The 15143-nt window shown below is 47.9% G+C and overlaps 1 protein-coding gene across 5 annotated transcripts in view; it reads left to right on the top strand.

Moving 5' to 3' along the window:
- Nucleotides 1-15143, top strand: part of TMEM94 (transmembrane protein 94) — a 146448-nt gene that overhangs the window by 124241 nt on the left and 7064 nt on the right. For all 5 annotated transcript variants that reach the window (XM_060251944.1, XM_060251941.1, XM_060251940.1 and 2 more), the window contains 4 exons: nt 2569-2650; nt 5348-5502; nt 8579-8673; nt 10617-10710. In XM_060251944.1, the coding sequence (XP_060107927.1) occupies nt 2569-2650; nt 5348-5502; nt 8579-8673; nt 10617-10710 (426 nt within the window). The remainder of the gene's footprint in view (nt 1-2568; nt 2651-5347; nt 5503-8578; nt 8674-10616; nt 10711-15143) is intronic.

The raw sequence follows: 15143 nt of genomic DNA on the forward strand, positions 1-15143 counted from the left end.
AGGAATACATTGGCACGTGCCATGGAGTTCTTGGGCACCATGATTGAGATCACGTATTTACTAAAATGTTACTTTGTGTTGTCCTGTTAGATTCAGTGGGTGACTAGGACATAGATTGAACTGGTTTTGTTTGCAGGTGAACTTGGCTTAATGCTTAAGTGAAGTATTCTGTGTATTTTTGCAAGGACTGATATGCTGGGGGGAAGTAGAACATGAGAGACATGAAGTAGCAGGGTAGTTGAATTGGTGTAGGTACAGGGGGCCTAATGCTTGCAAGTAGTTGTAATCTTGATATAGCTCTTCACTGCAAACTAATTCCAGCTATCCTTTGGTTTCCAAGGTTGTATCTTAGCCAGCCTTCGTTTATTCCTCATTGCCCTTTTAATTATCGCCCTGTGTTTAATCAATATTCCCCTTCCTAGAATTTCAGGCTAGATTTTAAGAAATAATATATTTTCTTAATTAAAACTGATCTTGCACCATTGAACTTCTCTTTCCCCCTGTATGTACAATCTGATGGATAAAAGATGAGTTGGGGCCTTGAGACGAGATGATGAAGGTTTAAGAGTCTATTAAAGTAGCTCACAAAATTATTTATTGCTGAGACTTTTCTTCTGCCTTTCTATTGAAACCGCTTTGAAGATGCCTCACAAGTATTTTTTTTAAATAGGACGATACAAAAATTCCCCAAATGTAGCAATCAGGAAAAGCAATGTAATCAATCATTAGGGAAAAAATCATAAAAACAATAAAAAGCAGCAGCAGAATGAGCAGTAGAAAAATAATTTGCCATATCAGGGAGTGAACTCAAATATTAAGAAATACTGTTTGGAATACGACAGCTTTTGCAGATCCCCTGGAGGCCAAAAGGAAGAGAGGCAGTATGGACCTCTTACAGTCCATTCCTAAGCAGGGCCATAGTCAGGATTTTAAATTTGGTGGGGCATAAAGCCATGATTTTTGTTTGTGGGGCCAGGGGGCTGCCAAAAAAGCCCTTCCCACCGCAGAAAACATACCAACACCATGCTGCGCTCCTAAGAGCAAAGGAGAGGAAGAGGAACCCAATGCGGAAGAGTTCTCCAGCAGCACTACAAGTCCCAGAATTCCTGGTGAAGAAGGGCAAACAACACTTGAGCCGCTTCAGGGCTCCAGCGGAAAGGATCGCCTCTCCCCACTGTGGGAGGGTGGGTGTCTTTGGGCTGCTGTGCCAAGGGTGCCTCCCACCTCTTGCCACGGCAGACCTGGCCCAGGGGCTGGTTACCCCGCTTACCTGACCGGAGACCCTGGAAGAGCAGTGCAAAGATGCATCCTCTCTTGCAGACCATGGTTATCTCCCCCCAGCCACACAGCCTTGATTCTCCTCCCCCACCCCCCACCCACCCCGCTCCAAGAAAGAGACAGAAGAGTGGCTCCCAGTGCACAAGAGTCCTCTTAATGAACTTCCCAGCTCGGCTGACAGCAGATCATGGAAACCATGCTTAGACATCCTTGGCCTTGGCCTCCTTCCAATGTGCCCAGCAGGGAGGCTCCTTTGCATACCCCGCTCCAGGACCAACGGCACCCTTTTTGCAGGAGAGCAGCGAGCCCATCCAAGGCTGCCTTCGTTTCCCGCTTGCCCCTGCCACTGCTTCCCCCACCCCTGATGCCTGCCCCCCATTGCTGCTGCTCGTGGTCCATGAGCCGCGGCTGAGTGGCAAGGGGCAGAGAGAGCCAGAGTGGGTGTTTGCGCATCCCCTCCACCTGGCTCCCACTCACCTTTCGGCTGGAGCTCCTGCTGCCAATGGCAGGGAGGCTGTGAGCTCCTCAGCAGTGGCAGAAGCGGCACTCTCTGCCCAACCCCCAGCTTGGCTATGTCCTACCCACAGGGCAACCTCTACTGGCTGCCAGGCTCGCTGGTGCTCTCTTTCTGTGTGTGAGAGAAATAAAAGTAAAAAGTTAAAAACTGGAAGTTGAGGGCGACGGGAGGGAATGGCCTTGGAGGTAGATTGGTGGGGCTGGAACCCCAGGGGCCCAACTGTCGCTACGGGCCTGATTCTAAGCACAATTACACTCTTTTAAGTCCTTATGGTCATTGGGTTTAGGAGGATGTAACTCTGTTATGATGCCGCTGCGAGGCTAGGAAGTTCAAAAGTCTGTATCCCTAATCCCAATTCAGGTTTATTGCCAAGGAACTCAACTATGTTAAGCTGGCTTGCCTGTATCAGTACATGAAGCTGTCTTATACTGAATCAGCCCATTGGTTTGTCAAGGTCAGTGCTGTCTGTCTACTCTGACAAGCAGCGGCTCTCCAGACTCTCAGGTGGGAGGTCTTTCACATCACCTTCTACCTCATTCTTTTCTCTGGGGATGCCAGGAATTGAACCTGGTGAGTGTGGATAAGAGGCGTGGTGGAACAGGTCAGGAAGGAATTGTGTGGGAAGGTTTGTCCCCCAGATTGGGGCTGAGGTAATTTCTAGAACTGACTATTTAAGCAGCCAGTTTGTTATAGAATTCTGTTATAGAATTACAACCTTATGATTATGTTATAGTTACAGCTTTTCAGGCTAATTTTAACTTTATTTCTTCAAGTGTTTCCCTTCTGGGTAAGCCCCCTCATAGTTCCATCATGTCGGTTGCAACTGGGAAAAATCTAACCTCCATTCCTAATAAGGTAAGCCGTTTGGATTGGTTAACTGTATGTGTGTGTGTGTGTACGCGTGCACACACGAGTGAAAACAGTGCCACAAGAACGTTCAGGTCATTTTCTTGCCAGCTACAAAAGCAGGGCACCCATTATTATAGGATCATGGGACAGGGTCAAGAGCTCATGCGTGTTTTCTTTAATAGTCAAATATCTAGCTTGCTGGCTTTGAGTTTTTAGCCTCTGGGCCAGAAGTTGTGATCTAGCACCACCTGCTCTGTGGCAAGAGAGTCAGCTCAGCTCTTGGCTGGAAAAATTGGAAGTTGTAGCTGTTCTCTTTTCACACTAGAACTATACTGACAGTGTCATAACCCCAGGTAACGAATACAATAATGCAAAAATTTACAGAAGTTATAGTTTGTAATTTTAGTCCGTTCGCTATGAAAATACTTCCAATTATAATCTCAGTCCATTCACTATGAAAATACTTCCAATATATATAAGTTTATGTATAAAATTTATTGGATATTTTGTTATTCATGATGTTTTGTAGTTTATTGCTTATTTTCAAGTTTGCTGAAGTCCTGCTTGGAAGAAGTGTGCAGGAAACAAGTTTTTAGTTGACTCCTTGTCCAGGACTCTTGGGACTGTGTTTCTACAGTCTTCTGAGGAGTTTTTGGTACCCTATAAGAGAAGAAAATCTTTAATATTCCTAATTGAACTTATTCCTTTTGCACAGCATATATGATTTTGATATATTCTGTGAAACTTATATATGTTGGAAATGTTTTCATAGTGAATGGACTGAGATTACAAACAATATTTTTTTGTAAACTTTTGTATTATTGTATTCATTATCTGGGGTTATGATACTGTCAGTATAGTTCTAGGGTGTTCTCTTTTCAGCAAACTGAGGTAGAACGTCTTTGTCCTTCTGTGGGAAGGAGCTCTGTGTAAGTTAGCAGGTTGCTTTCACACAGCACAGACAAACTAACCTTGTTTACAACTGCTGCATAGGGAGATGTGTAGAATCTTCAGGATGTGCTGTTTGAGAATAATGAGAACTCTATAATTACACAGCTAGTGATTTGTCCATATGTTCAACTCTCCTACCATGCAACAGAGGTCCAAATTAGATTAAAAGTGCAGTGCATGGATCTCACTGACCTCTGTCCTAACCTGCATTTCCCTGGTGACATCTAGTAAAAGGTGATGCCATCATTCTCATTTCCCCAGCGACATCTCATAAGACAGTCGCTTGAAGAAAGTGGGAGCGCTTGGAGCACAATGACTTCACTCAGGCATCACATTTTACTACTAGTTACTGGAGGAAGCAGTTTGGCGACATGAGTCAGTAGCAGCTAGACAGCCCCCATTATGCCTAATTTGGACAGATGCTTCACATGTCTTTTGCTAGACCTTCAGTGTTGCCAGATACGTAAGACTTATCAGATTCTTGTCCCAGAATCAAGGGCTTCTGCATAATCTATCTCCCTCTTCTGCTGTTTTTTAAACAAATAAAGAGAGGCTTGCTCATGTGTGGCACTAACATGTTTTTTTTGGGGGGGGGGCGGTGGGGGTGGTTTAGAGTGGCCAGCGAGTCTCAGGCAAGAGTCTCATTGGGACTGTGTGACTGGAAAGGGGCAGGGTTTTCTCTGTTGCTGTTCCCCAATTCTGTATGAAGAGGAGTGCCACTTATGAATTTCTCTTGTCCAGTAGCAGCGTTGCACTCTGGACTGCTTTCTCTGTCAATTGAAAAATACTTTTTAAAAAAGCAAGTTCTGTCTGATAAAAAAGACAGACAAGGAGGAAATACACACCATTCCCTAAACTGGGCTAAATGTCAGGGAGGGTGTGCCTGAGGTAAAAAAAAGGACATCCCTGACAGAGAATATTTGCTGTTCTCAGGCACTTTCCCAGGTGAAGTAGCTTATGCTGTGCGAGAGGAATGCTGGCAGAAGCTGTTTCCACAGCTGTTAAGAGGATTCCAGATTGATAACCTGGGGAGATTGGGGTTAGAGACGTGGGTCAGCGGGAGCCACATGACCTTTAGTCTGGGCCTATGGATCAGGCCTGAGAGAAGCTACTTCAGGTATTTTATACCAGCGGTCCCCAACCTTTTTGGCACCAGGGACTGGTTTTGTGGAAGACAATTTTTCCATGGACCCGGGAAGTGGAGGGGGGGGGCAGGATGGTTTCTGGATGATACAATTGTGCACTTTATTTCTATTAGTTTGTTGTGGTGGTTAAGTGTGCGAACTCTTATCTGGGAGAACCGGGTTTGATTCCCCACTCCTCCACTTACAGCTGCCGGAATGGCCTTGGGTTAGCCATAGTTCTCACAGAGATGTTCTTGAAAGGGCAACTTCTGGGGAGAGCTTTCTCAGCTCCACCCACCTCACAGGGTGTCTGTTGTGGGGTGTGGGGGGGGGAGGTAAAAGGAGATTTTAAGCCACTCTGAGATTTGGAGTGGAGGACAGGATATAAATCCAACTTCTTCTTCATCATCATCTTCATCACTACATTGTAATATATAATGAAATAATTATACAACTCACGACCCGGTCCATGGGCCGGGGGTTGGGGACCCCTGTTTTATAGCACTGCCGGTGCAAGGTCATTGTCACTAGAACTGTTGAGTGTGAGGGTCCTGGGCGAGTGTTGTGAGGGCAAAGTAATTCCCTCCAGTTCTGTAAGTAACTGTGGTATTCTTGGTTACGTTCTTAGACACAGCACTACTTCCTATTCTGCTTTCTACTGAAATTCAGCCTTACCATCTGTTCCTGCTTGGCTTGCTTTGGCTACATGTTACAAGACTACTGTGCAAACTTCAACTCCTCTGCCTTCAATGTCACGGGCTGCACCTCGATCATGCTGAACAGGTAAGGAGCAGTCAGGGCATGCTTCTGTATCAGTGTTCTTAGGTGTTGTGATTTAAATAGATAAACAAAACACGAGCGGCTTACCTTGATTTTCTTCAGTACTTAGAAGTGACTTGCATAACAAAAATGCAAAAAAAAAAGTTCAATTTAAACTGAGATACGTAACAGCATCGGTGCACCTGAAGCAGTTGATGAGTTAGAACAGGGGTGTCAAATGTTCAGCCCACGGGCCAAAACCAACCTACCCAGGGCTTTAATCAGGCCTGCAGGGCTCTTTTCTCCCCCCTTCTGTCCTCACCTTTTGAAGCTTTGAGGTTGCTGAAGTTCCAGGCTCTTTCTTCCTTGTCTTTGCAGACTGAAGCAGGAAGCAATTCTGGGCCGTCAAAGCTGTAAAGAAAATGCGAAATGGACTTTCCATTAAGTTTTCTGTCTCTCTGGGAGTAGTCTGTCTGGGCACAGAGACCTTAATCGAAAATCCATTCCATGTTTTCCTTGCAGATTTTTCTGTGCTGCAATGTATTTTAATGGAGTGGAGCTCAGTTTCACTTTTCAGCATTTATATGGCCAGTTAGTAGCTGTTCCTTGCTGGAGTTGTGTGACTTGGCAAATAAAGGGTTGATGCTTTGAGCCAGCATGTCTCTGCTGAATGGACCTTAGAACTGGTGCCCAGTGAGTTCTCTAACCTGGGAACCCACAGCCACAAGGGGATATTATACTGAAGAGCTATTGCCAATCTGAGTAATCCTGGGGGCAGGGGGAGAAGCCTGCAATGCCCAGCCATTTCATGTTTTCCTAAGCCCAGAGCATTTTATATTTTTGGTTTATATTTTTTAGTTTCTGCTGTGATCCTTGTGCTTTTTTTTTTGGATGTTTTATTTTTAAAATTGCATTGCCAAATCCCACTATTCCCCAGCTTTTGATTTTAAACAAAACATTGCAGGAGTTTTAAACATGTTTGTATTTTAAGTAAAAAAATAATATATTTAATTGTATTTTTCTGTATCCTTTATAAAGGTTATATCTCCACTGCCTGGCATTATATTTTATGACATGCCTGGTACAGCCCCACAAAGTCCCATTTATGTCAGATCCAGCCCTCATAACAAATGAGTTTGACACCCCTGAGTTAGAAGGTTGTCCTAAGCTGGTGGTGATTCTGCTAGCACTGTCCTTGCGGAGCCATAGGCTGCAAGCCTCAGGCAAAGGGGAGCAGATGCTCAGCCCCAGGTCTTCTTCAGCTACCTCAGATCTTCCCAGTTCCTTCCTCCTTCCAAGTGGAAGTAATCTGCATAGTTCAATTAACCCTCCTCTCCCCTCCGTTATGAGGTTGCATATTTGAATGTTAACATTTGTAGACTTTTTTTCTTGTTCCAATATCCTCCATTCCCAAATATTGAGGTAGAAGTGTGGGCATGAGTAGGGATGGGTATGAACCGAATTACAAACCAGATTTTCTCATTAATCAAGCTGGTTTGCGGGGGTTCGCAAATTCACCTGGTTCACGATGCACTCACGAACTGCCATGGTTTTGTGACAGTTCATTCGGTTCCTAGCTACCTTCCCTTCCCCTCACTCTTGGAGGTATGCCACAGCTGCAGCATAGCTCTGGGAGGGAAGGGGCAGCATTTAAAAATCCCCCCATTGGTGGCATGCCTCCACAAGTGTGGGGGAGGTAATTTGCCTTCGCTTCATTCCTGGAAGCATTCCTGGAACCACTGCAGCATAACTCAGGAAGGGTGGGGAGACGTTTAAAAACACCTCCTTCATGAACCCCACAAACCTGAACCAGTTCAAGAAAATGGAAAACTTTGTGGACGTTCACGAACCTCCAAGAACTGCCCTTTTCCTGGTTTGTGTCCGTCCCTAGTGGAATGCCATTCTGTGGCATGCATGTGTGAAAGCTTTGTCTAGTTCCTCTCATTTTTAAAAAAAAAATTATGTGAAGGTTCATCCACTCACCTTTATATTTAAAAGTAAATACTCAAGGTGCCATGCAGTAAAATACATTCACTGCAGTTAAAATAGGCATTAGCTGCCATTAAAACACCCCTGGGGATTGAAAAAGTTTCAGCTGACCTCTCTAAAGGTCTCTGATCTTTTAGAAGAACTTATATATTTTTTTCAACAATAAGGACTACAGATTTTTTTCCCCTTAAAAACCTGAAATCCAACTTTTTAAATTAGAAGTTATCCTTTTCCAGTTGCAAGGCGCTCACTGAATACAGGTCCCAAACCCTGACATGATACAGACTTTTCCACCCTGCTTTCCCCACCCTCTTTGTCCATTGCTGCAACAGATTTGTGTAGCTACTGTGGGGATTTACTGGATAAAATCACTGCTGGCATATGGCTGCCTCTTTCCACTCCCAGTTATATAGTAAAGGGTCTGTGTAGGACTGCCACAGAGTTGCCTTTTTCAATCATACTTACCCTGTTGGCCCTGATGGGTCTGAAAGGCAAGATACAAATCTTCTAAATAAGGAAATGGTAATGGGTTGAACAAGCCTCCAAGTCAAAGATTTCAGGTTTTCACGGCTGGCATCGTCATTAGGGTTTGTAGAATCTTTCGGGCTCAAGTGCCGTGTTCTACTGGAGAAAGTTTTCCTTCCAGACGTTTCGTTCTCAGCTGCGGAGAACATCCTCAGTGGCGTTGCAGCCGGAGCAGGCGTTCTGACCTTCTTGGCTGCTGTGCATTGAGTGAGGCCAGGGCTGCTGGAGAGCTGCTATTTCTAGAAATAGCCCTGGCCTCACTCAATGCACAGCAGCCAAGAAGGTCAGAACGCCTGCTCCGGCTGCAACGCCACTGAGGATGTTCTCCGCAGCTGAGAACGAAACGTCTGGAAGAAAAACTTTCTCCAGTAGAACACGCCACTTGAGCCCGAAAGATTCTACAAACCCTAAGCCTCCAAGTCCTTTTTCACTACCACAAGAAAGCCCTTTTTCAGAATTCCAGAGCCTACGAGAGCTTGCTAATAGCCCACTAGTTCCATTTATGTTCCCTGTCCAGGTGGGGGCTCATTGTATATATTTTTAACTTGCCCCGTGAAATGCCCTGTGTTTTTTCTTGTTCTTCCAGTCATGTGGAAGGCGCTCCTCATTGGTTTGAGTCATTTTCCAACATTCTTCTTCTGTCTCAGAAACTCACTGCTGGAATGATTGTTTTACATACTGGTAAGCGATTAGTTTCTTTATTGCTTACTGTTTTGGGGTAAGAACTCCTCACAGAAGGTGGTGTGGTAAAGCCATCTGATGCTTGGCTTATGACTACAGTGAATCAGGTTCCGATTCCCACTCATCCCAGAAGCTCGCTGGTTGAGACTGGGTCGATTCTTTCTTACCTCACAGGTTGTTATTAGCATAAAATAGAAGAGGATAAACCATGTGTACCACACAAAGCTTCTGGTGAAAGGGTGGGATAAAAATTAAATACTGGTGTTATCTATACAGCCAGAGACTGATGACAGGTGTCTATAAAAAACATAGATGGTTAGGACTGGGCCTGTGCCTTTGTGGGGCTGAACTCAGTGTGTTGGTGACTGGAACTTCAGACATCTGATTTGCCTCAGAAATTAGACACAAGGAGCCTCTCATACGGATCAGGCCCACAGTGCACAGGGAGAGATTTTCTAGCTTTCCCCTGACTACAAACTCCCTTTTGTGCAGCACAGTATAGGTACCTGGCTCTTTTCCCTCTAATGAGTCTTAAAGCAGCAGTGGGGTGGGGAGAAGGCCATTTGCAGTCAGGACAATGGCTCTGTGAGGTGAAGAGTTATTTCCCCTTCCTTCACACCGTAATCTTTTTTTTCTGCACAAATGTACAACTAGTGATTGTTTTTGTAAAGGCCAAAGTACATATCTAGAGCAGCATTCACGCAGCTTCGGTATCAAATGAAATTTGGCCCTTGCCCAGATATTTTTGACAGGCAAAACTCGCCACATGAGAGAATAACCGGAGCAACACATTGTTTTACCTGTCCAGCATACTTGGCGATCTTGTAAAATATGCTAGTTGTGGAAACTACCACATTCTGTTTACCAGTTCTTCTTAATGGGTTGGACCCAAATTGTCTCTCGCAGCGAAGGAGATCCCACGACTTCAGGTATTACCCTCGGCTCATCCTCTGCTACTCGCTGAGTCGCATTTTATGTGAGATTGTGCCCTTGTGGTTATCTATAGTCCCCTTTGGCTACTTTCTGGCTATGTTCTATTGGCAGAGCTGGCTAGAAAGGCTTCTTGTTTGAACTTCATCGATATAAATGAGTCTTGTGCAAGAGTACCGCTGTTAAACACACTAACAACTGTTAACTGCCTTGTAAATTTAATTCCATAGGGCAGCTGTAAAACAACATGCTTCCTTTAACTATTAGTGCAGTAATAGAAATTAATCAATGCCCTGTTCCAGGGAGATAAACACCAAATGAACCCATTAATTTAATAGTCTGTCCTCTGAAAAAGTGGCACGTAATACATTTAGAGTATATTTCCATCCCAAGCCGAATTCTCCAGGTATCTGGGAGTAAAAAGAAGTAATGTGAAGTTTTTGTTTTGTTTGTGTTTGTCATGAAGGGCTGTATCTATTCAGAACCCTTAACACAGTTCCCTCAGTCATTTTTTTTGTAATTAAAAACATCTTAATGGCAAAAATGAATAGATTGGGGGGGGGGAGGGTTCCTGCCCAGGTATTTTTTAAACAGGAAATAAAAAAATAAGCGATAACTGCGCTTTGGGGAAACTGTACAGTGACCTAAGAGGAAAAGGTTTTAGAGTCACTTCTCTCTGAATTCTACCCCAAAAAGTACAATTGGGTACCTAATTTGCCCCAATAACGCTTTCAAGACTAAGTGCATAGAAAACAAGACTATTTCTTGTTGGGAATTTGAATTGGGGTGACTTCTGTGGAGTAGGCAAGAAGCTATTGCAATTGAGCAGCGATGGCATAACCTGTGTTCTGGGCTCCTGAGCTGAAAATGTAGTAGGGCAACCTTGAGATCTGTTGACTTGGATACTGAGACTCACAGGTCACCATTCTCTCTACACAATAGCATAAATAGCCCCTTGTAGGTCTACAGTAAGGCTGCGGATAAAAGCACAGTAACTTTTTTTCCCTTCCCAGTGTTTATATCTGTCACCCATGTCCATCGAACCAAACCACTGTGGAAGAAAAGCCCTTTCACGAACGTCTGGTGGACCCTGACAGTGGTGGTTGTGTGAGTATTGTCTTCCGGTTCTTCAGAAGAGCTGGTACTTGGATCTCTTCATCCTTCCCAATCCACTTTCTTGCTCCATACCAGACAGCTGTTTTTTTCCCCCACTCCATTACTTTTTCTCCCATTGTCCATTTTCTTCCAGGCCTCTCACTCTTCAGTCGTTCTTGAGCACTGCCCGATCTATCTTCCTCTGGCTTCACATGCCTCAGAACTTCCCTTGTCCTCTCTGGCTTTGCTCTCTTTCCTCTAATGATTGAACTCTGAAGTTCTTGATTTTGCAACTAGGGGATTGTCATCTTGGGGATCCTGCCCGTTTGGGCCTACACATTCACTGTCTTAAGTCATCCATTCACCCACTGGCATATTCCGCTTTGGTTGCTGATGCAAAGAAGTTTAGTTTATTAGTTTATTTATAATTTATATCCCGCCCTTCCCACCAAAGTGGCTCAGGGCGGCTCACAACATAAAATCCAGCATAAAAATATTAAGTTTAAGCATTTAACACAGTTAAAACATTTAAAACATTAAAACATTAGGGATAGCAGAAATCTTATAGGACTACACTTAGTTTCCTGTGCCGGTTAGATCTTCTTCGTGGTCTCTGTGCAGTCACACCGATGGGAGAAGGCGCCTGCGCCGATCACGATCGGTAAACTTCAAAGCTGCGGATTTCTGCGCCCCGCCCCAGTGCGCATGCCCAGGAGCCCCACCACGCATGCCCACTGGGACGAGAGCGGACATCCCGCCAGTTCTCTTCTGACCGCCGCGCTGATCAGTCGATCTCTGGCTACGGTCGGTGAACTTGTTCTACTTCTTTAGTTAGGTAGCTGGTAGTTAGTTTTCAGTTAGTGTTAGTGATAGTTAGAGTAGAATTTGCTGCGCGGGAACGTCGGGTGAGTTTTTTCCCGCCCTCGGGCGGCCTCCCCGTCCACCTTCCCGCCGTTTCTTTCCCTCGCATGGAAAGGCGGTGGGGCTTCTTCAGACGGTGCGTCCAGTGTGGGAGCAAGATCGCACCGCCTGACGGACATTCGTTGTGTCTGTTGTGCCTTGGAGAGCGCCACAAACCGGACTCGTGTGTGCACTGCTCCAAATTTTCTAAACAGACTCGGAAAAATCGGGCGGCGAGACTGGCGGCGGCGCTAATGGAACAGGCGCTTTCCCCCAGCAAAATGGCCAAAGGCCAGAAGACCGCCACCGAACAGGTATCGGCGCCGAAGCAGGTCGATACCGAGCAGACCCCCTCCGATGCCGACCGCCCACATAAACGTTCGGGCTCGGCGGAAACGTCGGAGTCCTCAGTGCCTGCTAAGCGGCACAAGGAGGATCGCGGGGAGCATAGCAAGAAGGCCAAAAAGGCTGAGAAGCCTAAGCCTCGTAAACCAACCCCGCCAATCTCACCGGAGTCGGAAGGCCCGTCGGACTCGGCGAGGACCGTCCCTCCTCTGAAGCTGTTTGCGTCGCCTCGTCGGCAGACCCCTCTGGCGTCCATGTCAACCCAGCTGGTTATTTCGGATTCGGACTCTGAAATCGAACCGGCCCAACGCTCCGGCGTCGACAGGAGCCCTCTTCCTCGACTGGGGACCCCCCGTTCCCGAAGCCCTCGGGACCGATGGGATCCTTCCCGAGAACATCGATCGGAGGCGCACTCACCACGCCACATCGAGGGTATCCGCTCTCCGCATCGGCCAGCGACCCAAGTCCTGTGGGACCAACGTCAATGGCAGTACTTATACGGCGCATATCCAATGCAACCGCCTTTCCCGTGGCTTCAGCCACGACAGACAGACTGGGATCAACGATCGGAGTCGTCGTACCGATCCCGGACGTCCTATCGTACTCCGAAGCACTCCGCATCGGCATCGATCTCGAAGCCCCCCGAGCTCGAACCTCGTCGGGAACCGGTAAAGACTCCGATGGTCAAGCCGAAAGCCCCGGTCGACCCCGAGTCGCCACCACCCCGCGACCCGTCGGAACCCTCGCACTCCCCAGGAGACTCTACCAGGTCTGTGCGGGACTCTTCTCCAGAGGACCCGGAGGACTCTTCCCCAGCGGAACCCTCCCCCTCGGGGAAAACGTCGGAGGAAAACCCCATCTCCCCGTCGGAGGACTTGAAATCCTACGGGGACCTGATTAAACGGATGGCACTGGTACTATCGTTACCGACGGAGCAGCCACTACCGGAGGTCACGGACACTGTGTTTGACATCGTCCAGCGCGATACCTCGACGGCGGTGGCGCTTCCTCTTACGAACGTGATGCTCCAGACGGCGAAGTCCTCATGGGACAAACCCGCCTCGACACCGGTGTCTTCCCGCCGTCTCGATCACATGTATCGAATTCAGGAGAACACGGCGGACTTTTTATATAATCATCCGAAGCCCAACTCGGTGGTTGTGTCAGCGTCTTCGAAGGCTAAGAAGACACACTCCACGCCCCCGGATAAGGAAGTCAGGAAGCTGGACTCTATTGGTCGCAGGCTTTACTCAGCAGGCTCTCTGGGTGTGAAGATAGCCAACTACTCCGCATGCATGGGCAGGTACCAGTATGCATTATGGGACCAGGTCTCTGACATTTTGCTCACTCTGCCAGAACAGAGTAGGTCCGCCCTCAGGAAGCTGCAAAGAGAAGGGATGTTGCTGGCTAAACAGCAGCTGAATGCCTCCAAGCACTCTGGAGACACCTGCTCGAAGGCTTTGACTACAGCAGTATCGCTGCGGCGTCATTCGTGGCTCAGATCTACTGCCCTCCAGCCAGACACCCAGGCTTACATTGAGGACCTCCCCTTCGATGGTTCGGGCCTTTTCAGCTCTAATACAGACTCTGTTCTCCAGGAGCTGGATAAGAGTATGAAGACGTCAAGGAACCTGGGGGTGTCAACGTCCCGCCCTACGACAAAGCGTCAGTGGACTAAGTCGTGGCAGAGGAAACCCTTCGCAAAGTCCCCGGAACACTCCTGGCGCTCGAAGCTGGCAGCTTCATTCCAGCGTCAGCAGTACTCTGCTAAGCCCAAGTACTCTCCACCGGCCACCCAGCCGGGCAGGCAGAAGGGCTCTAAGCAGCAGAAGCAGGGCCTTTGACTTCCTCCGGGCAGTTTGCCCACCCACGGCTGTGGACTCTATTCGCCTTTCCCCCTTCCTTTCGGTCTGGGGCCGCATTACATCGGACCTCTGGGTCCTGGCCATCATCCGGCGGGGATACAAAATAGATTTCCTGCAACACCCTATGACACACAAGTTCGTTTACACGTCACCCTCTCCAACCCTCCGAGAGGAGGTGCAATCTCTGCTTCAAAAAGGGGCCATCGAAGTCGTACCAGAAAATCAGCGGGGCCAAGGCTTCTATTCCCGCTACTTTACGGTGCCAAAGCGGGATGGGGGCCCCCGGCCTATCATGGATCTCCGTGCGCTGAATGTTTTTGTCCAGTGCGACAAGTTTCGTATGACCTCCCTGAAGTGTATTCTTCCCCTCCTCAGGCCGGACACTTGGATGGCCACCCTAGACCTGAAGGATGCATATTTTCATATATCCATCCTTCCTTCCCATCGACAGTTCCTACGCTTCGCCATTGGGGACTCCCATTTCCAATATCGGGCCCTTCCCTTTGGCCTCTGCACTGCCCCACGGGTCTTCACCAAGACCATGGTGGTCGTCGCTGCCCACCTGCGTCTGCAAGGGGTGACGGTGTTCCCGTATATCGACGATTGGTTGATAGTGGCGACTTCACGGGGCTCACTGCTGCGACACATCGACGTCACTCTTGCCCTCCTTGCAGACCTGGGCCTCCAAATCAATTGGAGCAAGTCTCATCTATAGCCCTCCCAACGGGTGCAATTTATCGGTGCAGTCCTGGACTCGGTGGCCTGCAGGGCCTTCCTTCCTCTAGACCGCACACAGGTCATCATCAGGACGGTTTCTATCCTCCGCCAGAACCCCACGGTGCGAGCTCGTCAGGTTCAACGGCTTCTGGGACTCATGGCAGCTATGACGGGGGTCCTGGGCATGGCGAAGCTTCACATGCGCCCGTTACAACTCTGGTTTCTTCGGGTCTTCAATTGCAACAACGATCCATTGTCTCGACTGCTGACAGTCCCTCCAGAGGTTCTGGAGTCCCTGGTTTGGTGGGGGACAGAATGCAACCTAGTGGAAGGGGTTCCCTTCCAAAGGCCCCCGCCTTCCATCACAGTGACGACGGACGCGTCCCTGTGGGGATGGGGGGCTCACGCTTCGGGACTGTGCGTGGGAGCCCCATGGCCCAACCAGCTCCGGGGTCAGCACATCAACTTCTTGGAGCTGATGGCGGTGTTTCACGCTCTGCACTCTTTCCAGACTCTGGTTCGGGGCAGGTCGGTGGCCATTCTGACCGACAACACCACCGCCATGGCCTACCTGAACCGGCAAGGGGGCACGGTGTCTCGCAGTTTGTGCAGACTGGC

The sequence above is a fragment of the Heteronotia binoei genome, chromosome 13 (assembly GCF_032191835.1).
Source record: "Heteronotia binoei isolate CCM8104 ecotype False Entrance Well chromosome 13, APGP_CSIRO_Hbin_v1, whole genome shotgun sequence".
NCBI classification, from domain to species: domain Eukaryota; kingdom Metazoa; phylum Chordata; class Lepidosauria; order Squamata; family Gekkonidae; genus Heteronotia; species Heteronotia binoei.